This window comes from Emys orbicularis, chromosome 9 (genome assembly GCF_028017835.1).
Source record: "Emys orbicularis isolate rEmyOrb1 chromosome 9, rEmyOrb1.hap1, whole genome shotgun sequence".
Lineage (NCBI taxonomy): Eukaryota > Metazoa > Chordata > Testudines > Emydidae > Emys > Emys orbicularis.
The window spans coordinates 96,135,366-96,151,331 of record NC_088691.1 but is presented as its reverse complement, the minus strand read 5'-3'; the positions used below and the strand labels follow the sequence as shown (position 1 = coordinate 96,151,331).

Below are 15,966 nucleotides of genomic sequence, written 5' to 3'. Positions count from 1 at the left end.
AGCAGAGAAGGATGGCGGGTTGTGGAATACATGTGGACAACACATCTCAAAGAACTAGTTATGTCTACGCTAAAAGCTATGTATGTGTGCAGGGGGAAATCACATCTATGTACTCATGCTAGCACTCTTCCAACTAGTGTGTATAAATGTAGCAGTGTAGCCAGACAGCAGTGTAGCCACACGAGCACAGGGAGCACAGCAGCAGAGGCAGGGCTTAGACTTGCTGAGGCTACATAGGGCTGCACAGGTGAACCACCCTCAGTTCCTTCTCTACCGCAAAGTCCCACAGAGGAAACTCCAAAGCAGAGGAGAAAGAAATACACTTTGAAGAACGCAGTTACTTCACAGGGTGAGTAACCTTTCCTCCTTCTTCAAGTAGTGTCCCTATTGGTGCTCCATTTCAGGGGACTTTGGAGCAGTATCCCCAGGAGGAGGTGGGCGCTTCGGAATAGAGTCCTGAACTGAAGACAGAACTGCACTGCTAACTGCTGCATCAGATCTAGAGACCTGGACCAAGACAGTGTTTGGAGAAAGTATGTATTGAAAACAATGTGGTAACTGTGCAGATCTCAATTACTGAAACATCCTTAAGTAGGGCCAGCAACATTGATTGTGACCTTGTACAGTGGGCCAATACCCTAGCAGGAAGTTGGGCATTGGCAGCATCATAGCAAGTGAGAAGACACCCTGAAATCCACCTCAGTAGCCTCTGGATAGAAACAGTGGATCTCTTAGATCTGTTCACAATGGAGATAAATAGTCTAAGAGGTTTCCAAAATGGTTTGGTCCTATCTAGATAGAAGGCCAATGTTCATCTGATGTCTAAGGTAGCTTCCTGTCCTGAGTTATGTGGTTGGAGGGTGGGGTGGGGGGAAAAGTTAAACGGATAGGACTGTTTCAGATCAAATTCGAATGACACCTTACGTAGGAATTTACAGCGTGGACATAGGGGAAACCTTGTTTTTGAAGAATACTGTAAAAGGAGGATCCACCATCAAGGTCCTGATTTCTCCACCTCTTCAAGCCAATATAACGACTATTAAAAAAGGCCATCTTCACAGACGGTTCAGAAAGGAACAGGTCACCATTAGTTCAAATGGGGGTCTTGTGAGCTTCGGGTCTTCCCAGCCCCGTCAGTGCCGAAGGAAACTGTAGCCTCTATGGTACCAGGCAGAGAGGTCCATGATTCTGAGACCGTTGACCTAGTGGGAAACCAAGGTCTTTTCGGAGCAAACTTCCTGGGACCTCTGGAGGTCTCTGGAACCATCCCCTTTCTGTGGGGTATTGAGCTGAGGTCGAAGGGGCACTAGATCTGCCCGGAGACTGAGGTATAAGGGATTCTCCCAATCTGGCTCTGAAGCAGGACAAAGAGAGCTTGATCTCCTAATTCTTCCTTGCCCTGGATCTAAGGGCTGAACAGAAGTTACATTTCTGTGGAATGTGTGACTCTCCTAGGCAGCTAAAACACTTGGAATGGCCATTGCTAACTGGGATGGCCTCCCAGCAAGTAAGGCAACGTTGAAACCCAGAGAGCTTGGCATACCCTCCCAAGGAAGGCAAGTCTCCCCAAAGAGAGGAGAGAGAAAAAAGGCACTCATCTCATTAGTAAAACTAAACTAATAACTATATTAAGCTAAACGAGTACTTAAGAAAACAATTCTAATTGGATGAGGCACACTCAAGGTGAACATGCTAAGCTGCTCTCTCAGGCCAAGGCAATTGAGAAGGAACTGAAGGCAGTTCACCAGTTCAGCCCTGTATAGCCTTGGGGGGGGAGGGGGGGTACATGAGGATGTGTGCATGGGCCACATGGGCACTGCTAGTAAAAGTCTCCAATTGAAGGTGCATGGGATACATGCACATCTGAATTGGAGCACCCATAGGGACACTACTCAAAGAAAACCAGGGTGAACCACCAAACTGTGAATTTAAAGATGGAAAATATTCCCTTCTTTGTTTGGATCTAAGACATTTGCTCTTTGTATGCAACCCACCTTGTTCTCTACTTCCTCAGTAACCTGTTTGATTTTTTTCTTAATATCCTCTGTTAAAATGTTCAGTTGGTTTCGAACAAATTCCAACCTATCTTTCTGGTCCTCTCGCTCTTCCATTGAATGAACTCTAAAGTAACAGAAAAGAAATCACCATCACTAGCCGTTCTCCCAGAAACATAAGAGTACAAAGAAATGTAATAAATCCAGCATGGATGAATAATTAATACAGGAGGGTTTATTAAGCAGTCAAAAGAATTGGAAGTCAAGGGAGAGAATTATTCCAGGAGTGGGTGGGTCAGCTTTTGTGGCCTGCATCATGCGGGAGGTCAGACTAGATGATCATAATGGTCCCTTCTGACCTTAAAGTCTATGAGTCATATTGGGCTGACAAAGCTATCAACTGACATAAGCAAATGTCCTACTTGTCAGAATGCAAGTATAATACACATTAAGTTTACAGCTATTTCTTAATGTAACTGATTACAGTTAGCTTTTCATACAGAATCTCTGTTACAAAGAGTGCGTTTGGAATTCGGGTACCAATTGTGGTACGTATCATTACTAAAGAAAAAGAAAGGGTGGTAGGGGAAGAATCTTGTTTGTGAAACTGGCCCTCTAAGTCTTAACTTATCTCTACAAATTAGTGGAGACAATTCCTCTGACCAGACTGCCCTATTACTGCTCACTGGCACCATTTGATTGCTGCTTAACAATGAAACTGTATTTCTCATCTTGAAGACCAGGAAAAATAAAAACACCCAAACTGCACCACATATTACTCTCTCAAGAAGTGCTGGGCCCACAGCTCAAATGAGGATGGTTTAAAGGCTGAAGTTACATAAGCTGAACAGCCAGTGGCCACGCCACATGCTGATTCAAATGATCTAGGGAGGGGCAGAGCAGAGTTAGAGAACGAAGCAACGGATGAAAGAGGAGGACTTCAAGAGTGGCATTCTTAGAATTAATCGAAGATCTGACAAAATGCATCAGATTAGGGATGTAAATGCACAACTCTCAGAAGCTGGTGCATTCAGGAAGGGTCTGAGATTTAGTGGGGGGATTGTGTAGTCCACTGAAAGGTACATTACTGAGGAGCACAGGTAGAAAGGAGGGAAACTGGAGAGGTTAATATACAACAGCACATTAACTGGAGGTAAGAAAAGACCAGGCATCAAGGGCAGTTAGGAGAAATTTCTTTACTCAAAGTGTGAAGAGTATGCGACAGTCTCAGAAGCAAAAAAAAAAAAAAAATCAATACAATTGTGAAAGTATTAGATAAGCAAAAGGAGGAAAGAAATATTACTAGGGGCAAAGGTGACACAGACCAGATTGCTCACATGAGCTCCATCCATCCAAAGTGATATTTTAACCACCTGCAAGGTGCCTGGCTGTCACTTTCCCTCACACTCTCCTGCTCATTCACCCTTTTCCCTTTACAGGACGTTATAGATGAGATGGGCTTCAGTATTGCTTCTAAAATGGTGGTTACAACAAGAAAGACTCCTTACAGTTCTGAAATGAAGTCTCAAAAAACAAGCTCATAGGGTCAACTAACCACCTTCGTAATCCGTTAATGAAGAAAGCAACAACATGAATGCAGTGATCCTTGGACACACCTCAAAACTGTTTTGCTTCTCCTCACACAGAACAAGTAAACATGAGGAAATGGTGCGAGTGAGCAGTATTAAAACTGAACAGTGAGAGAAATTCCCTACTCACCTCTTGCTAGTAGGGATAAGTGAACTTTAAAGTCTAGACTAGTACAGGGAAATTAATGCAATGGAAATGGTTCTCTCTCTATGATCTGGATATACCAAAAACAAAAGACTCCTACCTTTTTTCTGCTGCTGCCACATTTATGGCGTCCATAATGTTTTTCACAGTATCTATTATCTGTTTAGCTCTGATAGTGTGCTGTTCAAACTTGGTTTTCACGGCTGACTGCGAGATACACTCCTGCGAGGGGCCCAAGCCACAACACATTACTGTAATTCCATACCAATGCTCTCAGGAATTTCAATGTCAGAAAGCACTTGCTGCTATTATCAAACTTAAACCCAAAGGAAAATAAAGAAAGGAGGAAGTGTACAGAAATCAAAGACACAGAACTGAAAATTCAAATGGCTCTATAGCAGCAAGACTGTATCTTCAGTCCACAGTGTCCACAGTAATGTGAATTGTTCTTGTAAATTAATAGCATAAAAGAGACATCATAAAAGGAAAATCTGATGTATAAGTATGAAGATAAATCGGTTCCTTTCTCAATGGTAATAAGCATTTAAAAAAATTTCTACACTAGCTTTTGGTAGTGCTCAATGTTTAGCGCTGATTCTTACAGCATTAACTAGTTTGTGATGGTTTTAATTGTCACATTAAACCCTGAAACCTTCAGAAAAGTTAACTGTTTTTACCCCAACAAGATTGCAAACTTACGTTGATATTGACATGACTACCAGCCAAATATGCAATTTGGCCACCCATATAGGGCATTCCAAAACAAGTATTAACTTGGAAGGTGCAACAGCTGGCAAGCATTCTTTAAAATTTTCCCCTCCTGCTGAATATTCATGTGTTAAATCTAATGGTACTGAATGGTTAGAAATAATGGAGTATAAGGCCAGAAAGGACCACTGTGATTATGTAATCTAATCTCCTGCTCTGCACAGGTCCCTGAACTTCCTGGAATTAAAGTCCTGTTTGAACTAGAGCGCATCTTTTAGAAAAACACTAAATCTGGTTTTAAAAATGATGGAGAATCCACCACAACCCTTCCTCACTGTTAAAAAATTATGCCTTGGTTTCCAGTCTAAATTCATCTAGTTTCAACTTCCAGCCACTTCATCTTGTTATACCTTTGTCAGTTAGACTGAGGAATTCATTATCAAATATTTGTTCCCTATGTAGTTTCTTATGAACTGCGAACAAGTCACTCCATAGCCATCACTTTGTTAAACTAAACAGGTTGATAGACTGAAGGTCCTCAAGAGAAGGCATGTTTTCTAATCCTTTATCATTCTTGTGTCTCTTCTCTGAACCCTTTCCAATTTAGCAACATTCTCCTTGTATTGTGGACACCAGAACTGGAAACGGTATTCCAGCGGAGGTCACACCAGTGCCAAACACAGACTTAACATTATTTCCCTGCTCTTACTCGTTATTACCCTGTTTATATATCCAAGGACCACACCAACGCTTTTGGCCGCAGCATCACATTAGAATCATAGAAGATTAGGGTAGGAAGAGACCTCAGAAGATCATCTAGTCCAACCCCTTGCTCAAAGCAGGACTAACCCCAACTAAATCATCCCAGCCAGGGCTTTGTCAAGCGAGGCCTTAAAAACCTCTAAGGAAGGAGATTCCACCACCTCCCTAGGTAACCCATTCCAGTGCTTCACCACCCTCCTAGTGAAATAGTTTTTCCTAATATCCAACCTAGATCTCCCCCACTGCAACTTGAGGCCATTACTCCTTGTTCTGTCATCTGTCACCACTGAGAACAGCTGAGCTCCATCCTCTTTGGAACCCCCTTCAGGTAGTTGAAGGCTGCTATCAAATGTCCCCTCATCCTTCTCTTCTCAAGACTAAATAAGCCCAGTTCCCTCAGCCTCTCATAAGTCATGTGCCCCAGCCCCCTAATCATTTTTGTTGCCCTCCGCTGGACTCTAATTTGTCCACATCCTTTCTGTAGTGGAGGGCCCAAAACTGGATGCAATACCCAGATGACGCCTCACATCTGGAAGCTCATGTTCAACTGATTATCCATCATGACCTCCCAGATCTTTTCAGAGTCATTGCTTCCCAGGATATAGTCCCCCATTCTGTACGCAAGGCCTACGAGCTCGTTCCTAGAGGTCTGACTTTACATTTGGCTCTATTAAAACAGACGTTACTGAAATTCAAACTAAAAGAAGATACAGATTATCAGTTTTGGCAAACTGAATTTATGGCCATATGCAAGACTTTGAAATTAAGCCATTTCATACAGTGCAGACCATCTACTTAACTAACTGGTTTCATGCTGTGCTAATGTTTAATTTACAGACTGAGCAAACACTATCAGTATCATACATGTGTTTTAGAAATACACCGCTACCTCAATATAATGCGACCCGATATAACATGAATTCGGATATAACGCGGTAAAGCAGTGCTTGGGGGCGGTGCGCACTCTGGTGGATCAAAGCAAGTTCAATATAACGCGGTTTCACCTATAACGCGGTAAGATTTTTTGGCTCCCGAGGACAGCGTTATATCGAGGTAGAGGTGTACAACTAAGAGTTAAAGCATCTAGTTTCCTTTTATCGGATATAGCTAATTATAAAGGAGCTTTTTAAAAGATACAACTGGCAGTTAAGTGCCTAACTCCCATTGACTTTCAATAATAGTTGGGTGCCTAATTGCCATGTGTGCCTTTGAAAATTTTGCTCTCACCTACCCCTCAATAATAGTTTGTGACAAGATGTAAACAAAACACTAAACGAAAAGAAACAGAATGGGTAAAGGGTTTTCTTTGTTCCTCGATGAAGTAGATCTAGAAATCAGCAATGAAAAGCCAGAGGTTCATAGTTATCAGCACATTGTTAGAGCTAGACTAGACATGTAGGAAAGATGAGAATCTTTCAAATATTAGTAGGTAGTAGATAAAGGGCTTATAGTCGTTCACTACACAATCAGAAAATCCAGTTAAAGCACTAGGAAAAACACAAGCATTAGTTATATGGAGAGAGAGAGAGAGGGGGGGGGGGGGGGGGGAATAAGTTTGCTTTTAAAGTTTATAAACAATGCATTTATCAAAAGGAAGATAAAAGCTGCTGTGCTTCCGTAATGTAACTCAGAACAGATACCTCAAACTGCACTTCAAGTATAGCTGGTTAATTTGCCTGTAAGTGCACAGCTCTACATTTACTGTGCATAGCATCAGAGGGGCGCTCTGCAATGGAGTATTAATTAAGGATGTGACAGTGTTTGAGTTATAAACTCCCCCCTCCCCACCTATTTCATGAAGCAGCGTGGCAAACAGTGACCCAAGAATGAGGGGTGTCTTTTTGACATAGCACACTAAGTGCTGATGCTCGATCATGTCAAAAATATAATTTCAAAGTAATCTATTATAAAAATCTCAGAGGAAACAATTAAACTCTCTTCCACATTCCATGAGACTGAAAAAACACCCCCCCCCCCCCAATCCCCATAGTTAGCCCATAGTTAGGCTCCGTGGATTAAAGACCACATCAACTAGCTTTTCTCTTGTCATGGTAGGTGTATATATTCTGGGTGTGCACATATTGTAAGTCAGGCGGGTAGTGTGTAATCTCTAGGTTAAACTAGCAGTATAAAGGCAATTTTTAAGTATAAGGATAAAATGTAGGTATAAGACAGCAGTGCAAGAAGCCTACAGGCCCAAACCCGTAAGACATTAATTTAAGCATTTAGCATAAGACAGGCTTATTTAGCATTGGTAAGTTGATCAACAGTGTCCCTAAATCATAAGATGGTATAAGATATAATTTTTGCAATAAACAATTCTGCTGAAATTCTGCACAAAATGCTGACAGATAACTGCAAGACATCGGTGGATGCCCATTTGGGTATTTTAGGATAGGAACACTGATGCTTAACCACAGGATTGCTCTGGTAACTGACTGATGTACATATAAGCCCCTTCATTTTCAGTTTCTATTTTATTTAATTTTTCCCAGGAATTTATCAGTGTTTATTACTACAACCACCAAAACAGGTGAAAAATTGGTGAAAAAATTATTAATTTTTCTGGGTAAATATTGATGTTTATTTTGGTGGACAGAAGGACGGGGAAGAAGTATTCAGGAGATTAATGCTTTGATGAATGAAATTCAATGTGGTTTGCTGCAGAACTAAAACAGAACTCAAAACACGACATCTGAGTTTAAGAAAACAATACATCTCTAATCCCCAAATAAAATTTTTCATTTGAATCAGTTTACTGTTGTAGACTTAGAACTATTAGCCTATAAATATTTACATTTAATAATTGGGCCACACCATTTGCAGCACATACCCTCAACTTCATCCATTTCTCCTGTTTTTTTTTTTTTTTTTTTTTAAACTTTCGAATACTTCCTTGTGTTCTGAAACATATTCTGATCAGAGCTGGCATGTGTGCCTGTTTATTGTGTGTATCTTCTAGACTAATACATAGCCTTACTTCAACAGGCAGTTTTGCATATACACATAGACTAATGTATTATCGTAATACATATATCTCATGCAATGTATTATATTTTCCTAATAAAACAAGTTATTTTTTAATATATTTGAATGATACAAAAGTAGGGTGAAAAATCAGAAAAAAATACTTTTTGTAAAATCCAGGATTTTTTCAGTAAAAATCGGTTTAAATTGAAAACGTAGGGGCTTACGCATATGCTAATACATTTGAGATAGATAATTAGTATAGTAACCTATAGAATAAGGGCACACCAACATTATTAGGGTGAGGAAGTTAGTTACAGGCAAAGGAGGCTAAACATTTATGAATATTCATGGCAGTCATAGCAGCGCTAACTCATAGCCTAGACCGTTGAGACCTTGACCACTGGAATCGTTTGGCACACCTGAGATAGAATGGGATCCTCATCGATCACCACCTGTCTCCCTTCTCTTAGGTCTTTGCAAGGATTGTGCGAGTATGCATATGAAATGACACGGGATGTAAAGTTAATATTGCATTACTGTTACATTCTTGTTTGGATCACAACATTTGTGTTTACTAACCTTGTTAATAAAACTACTGAAAGCTCAGAACTTTTTTCTTAAGTGTGACTGTTGCAAACATGCACATTGGTTTTCCAATTTAACCATAATTCTAACAACTGTTGGGCTTGTCTTGGAACTAGAACCTGGTCAAACCTCAGAGTGTTAATTTGCTAAACTGGGAATTCTTAAATAACCAATACACAGTGAATAGATCAGGCAACAAATGCTGCCTATTATTAAAATGGTCTTATGATGGGAATGTTGGGCTCTGTTTTCAACTACTTATAACTATATAAAACTAATTGTTCAGGTTGAATTTTCTCATGCTCGGTGTCTGCCTCAGGCTGAATTTTCTGGGAAAAATTCAGCCAAAACAGTTCACTTGTTTCCAAGAATATGGTCTGAGGAAAATATATTGTTCTGCCCATGCTAAAAAATCATACCAACCTTTTTTGAGACGTTCTAGCGTCCCCATGCTTTGGAGTAGGTACTAGATATTTGTCAGTGGGGTGAACTTTGTGTCTGAGATGTGCGTTTCACCATCCTTGTGAAAATCCCCCCAAATCAGGAAAGTGATAACCCTTTGGAAAAAAAAAAACCCTGCAATTCGCACATGCTCATTAGAGACTAGCTAGAGCTTCACAGCTGAATTCCCCAAAGATTTTGTCTGCATGGAACTGCTTTCCCTGCAATTGCAGCTCTGGGTTCTTGTGTGCTGGGGCTAGGCATCAGACCTGAAAGCAGGGTAACTGTCTTGCATGTGCTCTCAATGCCTCCCCTGCTGAACCAAGGCAGTGTGGAGAAGAAAGCTGCCTGATCTGAATGCAGAACAGATAAGAGCTGGATCTAGGGGGCAGGGAATAGAGTGAGACAAGGAGCCTGGGAGATGGGAGAACGGAACTGGCTGGGTAAAGAAACTGGGACAAAGAACCTGGTAGTCAGTGGGGATAGGGTATGTGGGTGAGTGATTGGAGGCTAGGGGAAAAGATGCAAATCAGATGACGAGCCATGGGAATGGGGGAAAAAAAGAAGGAATGCCTGGGAGTTAATGGGGGAGACTGGGATGGAGAGTCCAGAAGAGGAGACTAGGACTGACTGGGCAAGGAGACTGGATAAAAAGACTGATGTGTGGAGACTGGGAGTGACTAGGTGAGGAGAATAGGACTGAAACAAGGAATCAGGGATGGGGAAGAGACAGAACAAGGGCAGGGTAGAAGGGATCAAGTTTGAGGGGAACATACAGAAGAGTCTGTGCCCACTAGAGTACACAACCCTCCGAAGTCTGGAATGGAATACAAGAGTCTCAAATTTCATTATTCCTCATCAGCAAATATCTATGAAACACACAGGGAAACTGTCACATTCCCATCTAGATGCTGGTCCACAGAGAGGATGATAACCTACTACTGCCATGAGTTACTCACTCCCTTAGCTCATGTAGTAGAGGTTTTGCAGTGGGTGTAAAGGTTCCACCCCTGCTTCAATATGGGGGCATCAGTATGATTCCACACGATGGAATTTATTTTTTCCAGTATGCGTTTTTCCAAAAGCAAAGAAATTGCATGCACACGCACACAAACACACAAAACTATTCAGTTCCCCAACTTCCTGGAAGTCCAAATCAGACCTTAGAAGCACATGGAATGTGTTAACATTGAATGGCATAGATACAAGACAGCTCTTGTCAAAGAGCTCATCTGCTACAAGATTGTAATCACCAGCATCAAAAGCATCACCTGTCACAAAGTCATCAAGCTACTGTGGAAGGAGCAACCTGCCTCCTCTCTGGTGGTCCACACTGAACTCAAAGTGTGGCACTTGTTATTAGACAATTCTAGCCCAGACTGTAACCACATGGCACATCATATCTCCATGCTTGGCTCCGACATCATTATGGACACTTATCTGTTGTTGTGCCCTACACACCAACAGAAGATGCATCACCTATGAAAAATGACACATTCTATCAACAGCTAGCGCAAAAATCCAGTCAACTCTGCCACATGACACACTACTAGCACTTAGAAATTTCAATGCTGTGACTGGGTGCGATCAAACTGGGTATGAAACTGAGAGAGGATCCTTCAGTTTGGGTTTCTCAAATGATATCACCACCCAGCTTTTTGGCATTTTATGCCACTGAGAGCTTATCTGTTATGGACTCATAGTGCAGGCACCTTAAAAACCATCACTGGGCATACCATAAGAGAAACTGACCACATCCTCATCAGAAACCGCTCCATAATGAAATTTCACTGAGTCTTCAGTGGTGCTAGAACACCATAAACCTCAGACCATAGACTAGTTGTCGCTGCCCTCACTGCATTTTCCAACTCCTTGCAAGCCAGATGTCCACCAACAGTACAGTGTCTAGTGTCTATTTGAAGATCCTGTTGAAGCTGTGAAATACACACAGGCTATCATTGATCACATATGTACCCTCGGTACCCTCTCAGAAGATGTGGAGATCACCTGGAGTAGTATATGTAACGCTATATCACATGCCTCCACAGACACAATCAGCTTCAGACGGTTCACAAGAAACCTTGTATTTCTGAAGAGGCCTTTGATATATTATCAAAAAAGGCAGAAGAAGAGGCAAGCAGGGAAATGTCCAAGAATGTAAATGACTGAAAGGCATTTTCTGGGCCATTGAAAAACATGACCGTGACAGCTCCAGCTCCCTGGCTGACAAATCAGATGATGGCTTAAAGTACAACAACCTGCATCCTGCCTACAGAGTCATCACACACTTGGCTGGCGGCCATAAATAGCCTTCTAAAATCCCCATCACAAAGTCAGATGGCTCTCCTTCTGAGCCATCCTTTGAACCTTGGATCTGCTAACGACTGTCCAGAGCTACACAACCTGGCAAACCACACAACTGCAGACCTGGGGACAAACACTGATCGTCTGTTAATCAGGAAGAAAGAAAGGCCATCGCAAAATTACAGAATGGATATGCTGCTGGACCTGATGGTATTCCACCTGGGCTGCTCAAAGGTGCCTTGGAACCAGTGAGCATCAATCTGCATAAATTGTTATTAAAAGTATGTGCATCAGGCAAAGTACCAACAGAATGGAAAGAGAGCATCATATCGTCCCAGTGCAAAGGCAAAAGATCTCACAGAGCGTGGCAACTACAGGCCGATCTCATTGTTATCGGTCCCTGGAAAGGTTTTCACTTGTTCTGTTTAATAGGATGCAGCTGCTCCTTAACAGACATTGTAATCCACAGCAATCAGGTTTCAGTGTTGGGCAGTCAACAACAGATACGGTCCTTACCCTCTGGATGAGCTGCGCTGAAAATTTAACTGCCTGTTTCATGTGGCATATCATCAATATCAAAGCAGCTTTTGATCTGGTCAACAAGTCAGCACTTTGGCTCACATTGAAAAGAATTGGCATTTCAGATGTTTGCGGACGATACCAAGCTGGGAGGGGTTGCAAGTGCTTTGGAGGACAGGATTAAAATTCAAAATGATCTGGACAAACTGGAAAAATGGTCTGAAGTAAACAGGATGAAATTCAATAAGAACAAATGCAAAGTACTCCGCTTAGGAAGGAACAACCAGTTGTACACATACAAAATGGGAAACGACTGCCTATGACGGAGTACTGCAGAAAGTGATCTGCGGGTCAGAGTGGATCAAAGCTAAATATGAGTCAATAGTGTAACACTGCTGCAAAAAAAGCAAACATCCTGGGATGTATTAGCAGGAGTTTTGTAAGCAAGACACAAGAAGTAATTCTTCTGCTCTACTTTGCACTGATTAGGCCTGAACTGGAGTACTGTGTTCAGTTCTGGGGGGCACCATATTTCAGGAAAGATGTGGAGAAACTGGAGAAAGTCCAGAGAACAGCAACAAAAATGATTAAAGGTCTAGAAAACATGACCTATGAGGGAAGACTGAAAAAATTGGGATTGTTTAGTCTGAAGAAGAGAAGACTGAGAGGGGACATGATAACAGTTTTCAAGTACATAAAAGGTTGTTACAAGGAGGAGGCAGAAAAGTTGTTCTCCTTAACTTCTGAGGCTAGGACAATAAGCAATGGGCTTAAATTGAAAAAAGGGTGGTTTAGGTTGGACATTAGGAAAAACTTCCCAACTGTCAGGGTGGTTAAGCACTGGAATAAATTGCCTATTGAGGTTGTGGAATCTCCACCATTGGAGATTTTTAAGAGCAGGTAAGACAAACACCTGTCAGGAATGGTCTAGATATTTAGTCCTGTCATAAGTGTAGGGGACTGGACTAGATGACTCTTGAGGTCCCTTCCAGTCCTATGATTAGAGTCCTACAAAATTCACAGTCCATTCTGGTCAATTTCATGGCCATACATTTTGAAAATTAGTCAATTTCACATTTTCAGATGTTTACATCTGAAATTTCAGGGTATTCTAACTGTGGGTGGGTCGCAAACCTGTTGTGGCGGAGGGGGGGGGGGGTTGTTTGCAGGATTGCCACCCTCAGTTCTGTGCTGCCTTCAGAGCTGGGCTCTGAAGGTGGCAGCCACGGAGCTTCCTGCAGACACAGGAGGTTCCTGGAGGTGGGTCTGATCTCCCCCCAAGAGTGGACATGCAGGGAAAAAACAAGTCCTGTCCCTCTCCAGCCCGGGCAGTACTAGCAGCTGGGAGTTCCCGGCTGAGGCGCTCCCAGCAGCATGGGGGGCGGGGATCAGATTTCAAAGAGGAGGGCTTATTTCATGATCTGTGACACGTTTTTCATGGCCGTGAAATCGGTAGGGTCCTACCTATGATTCTGTTCTGCTAAATCTGGTATGTGATCCTCACACTGATAGTGTGTGCATGGATGCACTGCTTTTATCACTTTTCTATACAATCTTAGGTGTACAGCACAGATATTCTCTCCCCCCAGCACTATTCTGTTGAGCTATCCACTGGATATTAGGATTTGCTGCTCCACAATTCAGAATCAAGGATGGTCAAAAATGACCAAGAATATGTTGAAGACACTGCCTTACTTATATACATGTCAGAAAATTTTCAGCCCTGCCCTTCAGGGTCTCCAAGACGCCACCTGCAATATGGGGGTTAAATGTCTCATGGCAGAACCACCTTGGAGTTGAGCCACCAAGGGCTCAAAACTGCTTAGAAGTCACCAGCTTCAGAACAACTTCCTTTTCCCCCCTACTTTAAATAAAAAAAGGTCTGCATCACAAGAGAGTAAGTCTGGAATGTCAAGGTTGAGAGGACAAAATACAGAAACGGGGCATATTGGCTCTAAAATATTGAAAGCTTAACTATACTGTTTCCATGTTTTCACATCATGTAAGATTTTGGTACAGTAACTGATGAGTAATACCTATTGGTATCTTTATATATTAGAGGTTGTACTGGTGTTAAGTTCTTATATAAAAACAAAAGGCCTGATTCTGCCACCCTTCCTCACAGAGTAATACCTATTCAAGCAAGTACACACTACTCAATGTGAGCAAGGATGACTGGGACCCTAAGTTAGCTCAAGACTGGCACTGTGTGCATGTATTTACAATATGCAATGAAATGATGCCAAGATGGGAAAAAAGTCACCTTGGCACCACAACGTTCTAAAAACATACAGTTTTAAAAAGCCCATGACATCTACCTCAAATATTTGCTCAAAATTCTGGAATTCCTGAAATCTTGTCTGAAATCCTTCAGCTAGTGCACCACCTGCAAAGCATAATATAGATTTAAGGTAGATTATAAAATCTCACAGTAAGTTACTGTATTTTAACTCCTAAACTAAACTCAGACATTTTATGTACACATGAAGGGGAAGTAGGGTTCTATACATACCACTCTCTGGCATCCCTTGGGCCTTCTGCTTTCTAGCACTAAGAACTTCCTTGGCTGAAACAAAAAAGATGCGGTTCTGTGCTTCTGAGAGATCAACGACTTTGAGCTCATCAACTAGGAAGGTCAGACAGCGCTCCATGTGCTGCCTGCGCACCTGTTAGACGAGGCAGAAAAGCGGATGCAAAAAGCCAGTCAAACGGAAAACAAACATTTCTGAGAAAAAGAAATCAAAACCTTAGAGCAATAAATAATCCCACTAATCCCAGAAGCCCTGAAAAACCCTCATGTAATAAGATGCCCTCTAGTTCTAAAGAGGCAGCAGCTGCTCCTAATTAGCCATTTTGGATTTCCCCACTTGCCAAGAAGAATTTTTTGAGTATTCAACCAAAAGCTGATGCACTCAGAGGTACTGAAACAACAATTGCTTTATTTGGTAATTACATTTGAAGCAGGTGGTAAAATGCTTTTGCATGCTGATCACATATCCTCCCTCCACTTTTTTTTTTTTTTTTTAAAACACTGAACACACTCCATCCCCTGATTTGTTTTATGTATTATATAATGTGCCCAATCCCATAGTATCTAGATACATTTACATGTTTGGCAATATTTTCCCCTATAGTTTAAACAAGCCATTGTTTCTGCTATAGTTATCTGACATTTGTTATTACCAAAGGATGAAAAAGTAACTCACATCTTCCATATATTCAGGCTCTGATGCAGACGCATCCCAGCGATTATTCAGGATGAAGATGTTCGGCTTGGAAAGTCGTTCATTTACTTTGTGAAAAAAGTGCTTTTCCTAAGAATTGAGGAAAGAAAACAAAAACAAAAATAAAGAATAATGCCATCTTTTGAAGATGATAGATTCTGGATTATCAATTTATTATTTTTTTGGTTTAAAAAAAAAAAAAAAACCACTGATGCTTTCTGCTTCTTTAAAATTTAGCATTGTATATTAGTCCAAAGATCATGAATTACATTTAGATTTTATTGTTGGTAAAATCTTATCCAAGAGTTTCACAAGCTATAAAAAGTGGCACTAATTTGTCTCTGAAAAACATACCTAAGGTAAAACTACTTCATAATTTAAAAAGACAATGTCTCCCTTATTTGAACTGTCCTTTTACTGCACATCCAGCAGAATTCCGATGCTACATCCAGAACTACTGTTCATATCAAACTATATTCTCCAGTGCCTGTTCAGGGGGCATAATGAACCACCGAAAACTTAACCTGAACCTCCTGAATAACTGCTGAATTTCCCATGGGAAAATGAATAATACGCGCATGTGCCCAAAAACATCTTCAAGTTACCTTGCAAGCCCCTGCTACTTTTCAACAGTCATAATAAATTAATCAAAACAGAGTGGCCACCATCAGTTAGCACAGCTGAAGAGTGAAAGATGACCTGGCCATCTTCAGATTCTCTGGACT

General features: G+C 41.4%; 1 protein-coding gene across 1 annotated transcript in view; it reads right to left on the bottom strand.

Moving 5' to 3' along the window:
* The window catches only part of MFN1 (mitofusin 1), a 49,302-nt gene that overhangs the window by 15,855 nt on the left and 17,481 nt on the right, over positions 1 to 15,966 (bottom strand). The window contains exons 7-11 of the mRNA XM_065410620.1: positions 15,224 to 15,331; positions 14,530 to 14,683; positions 14,336 to 14,403; positions 3,829 to 3,950; positions 1,995 to 2,121 (exon numbers count right to left, since the gene is read on the bottom strand). Coding sequence (XP_065266692.1) covers positions 1,995 to 2,121; positions 3,829 to 3,950; positions 14,336 to 14,403; positions 14,530 to 14,683; positions 15,224 to 15,331 — 579 coding nt within the window. The remainder of the gene's footprint in view (positions 1 to 1,994; positions 2,122 to 3,828; positions 3,951 to 14,335; positions 14,404 to 14,529; positions 14,684 to 15,223; positions 15,332 to 15,966) is intronic.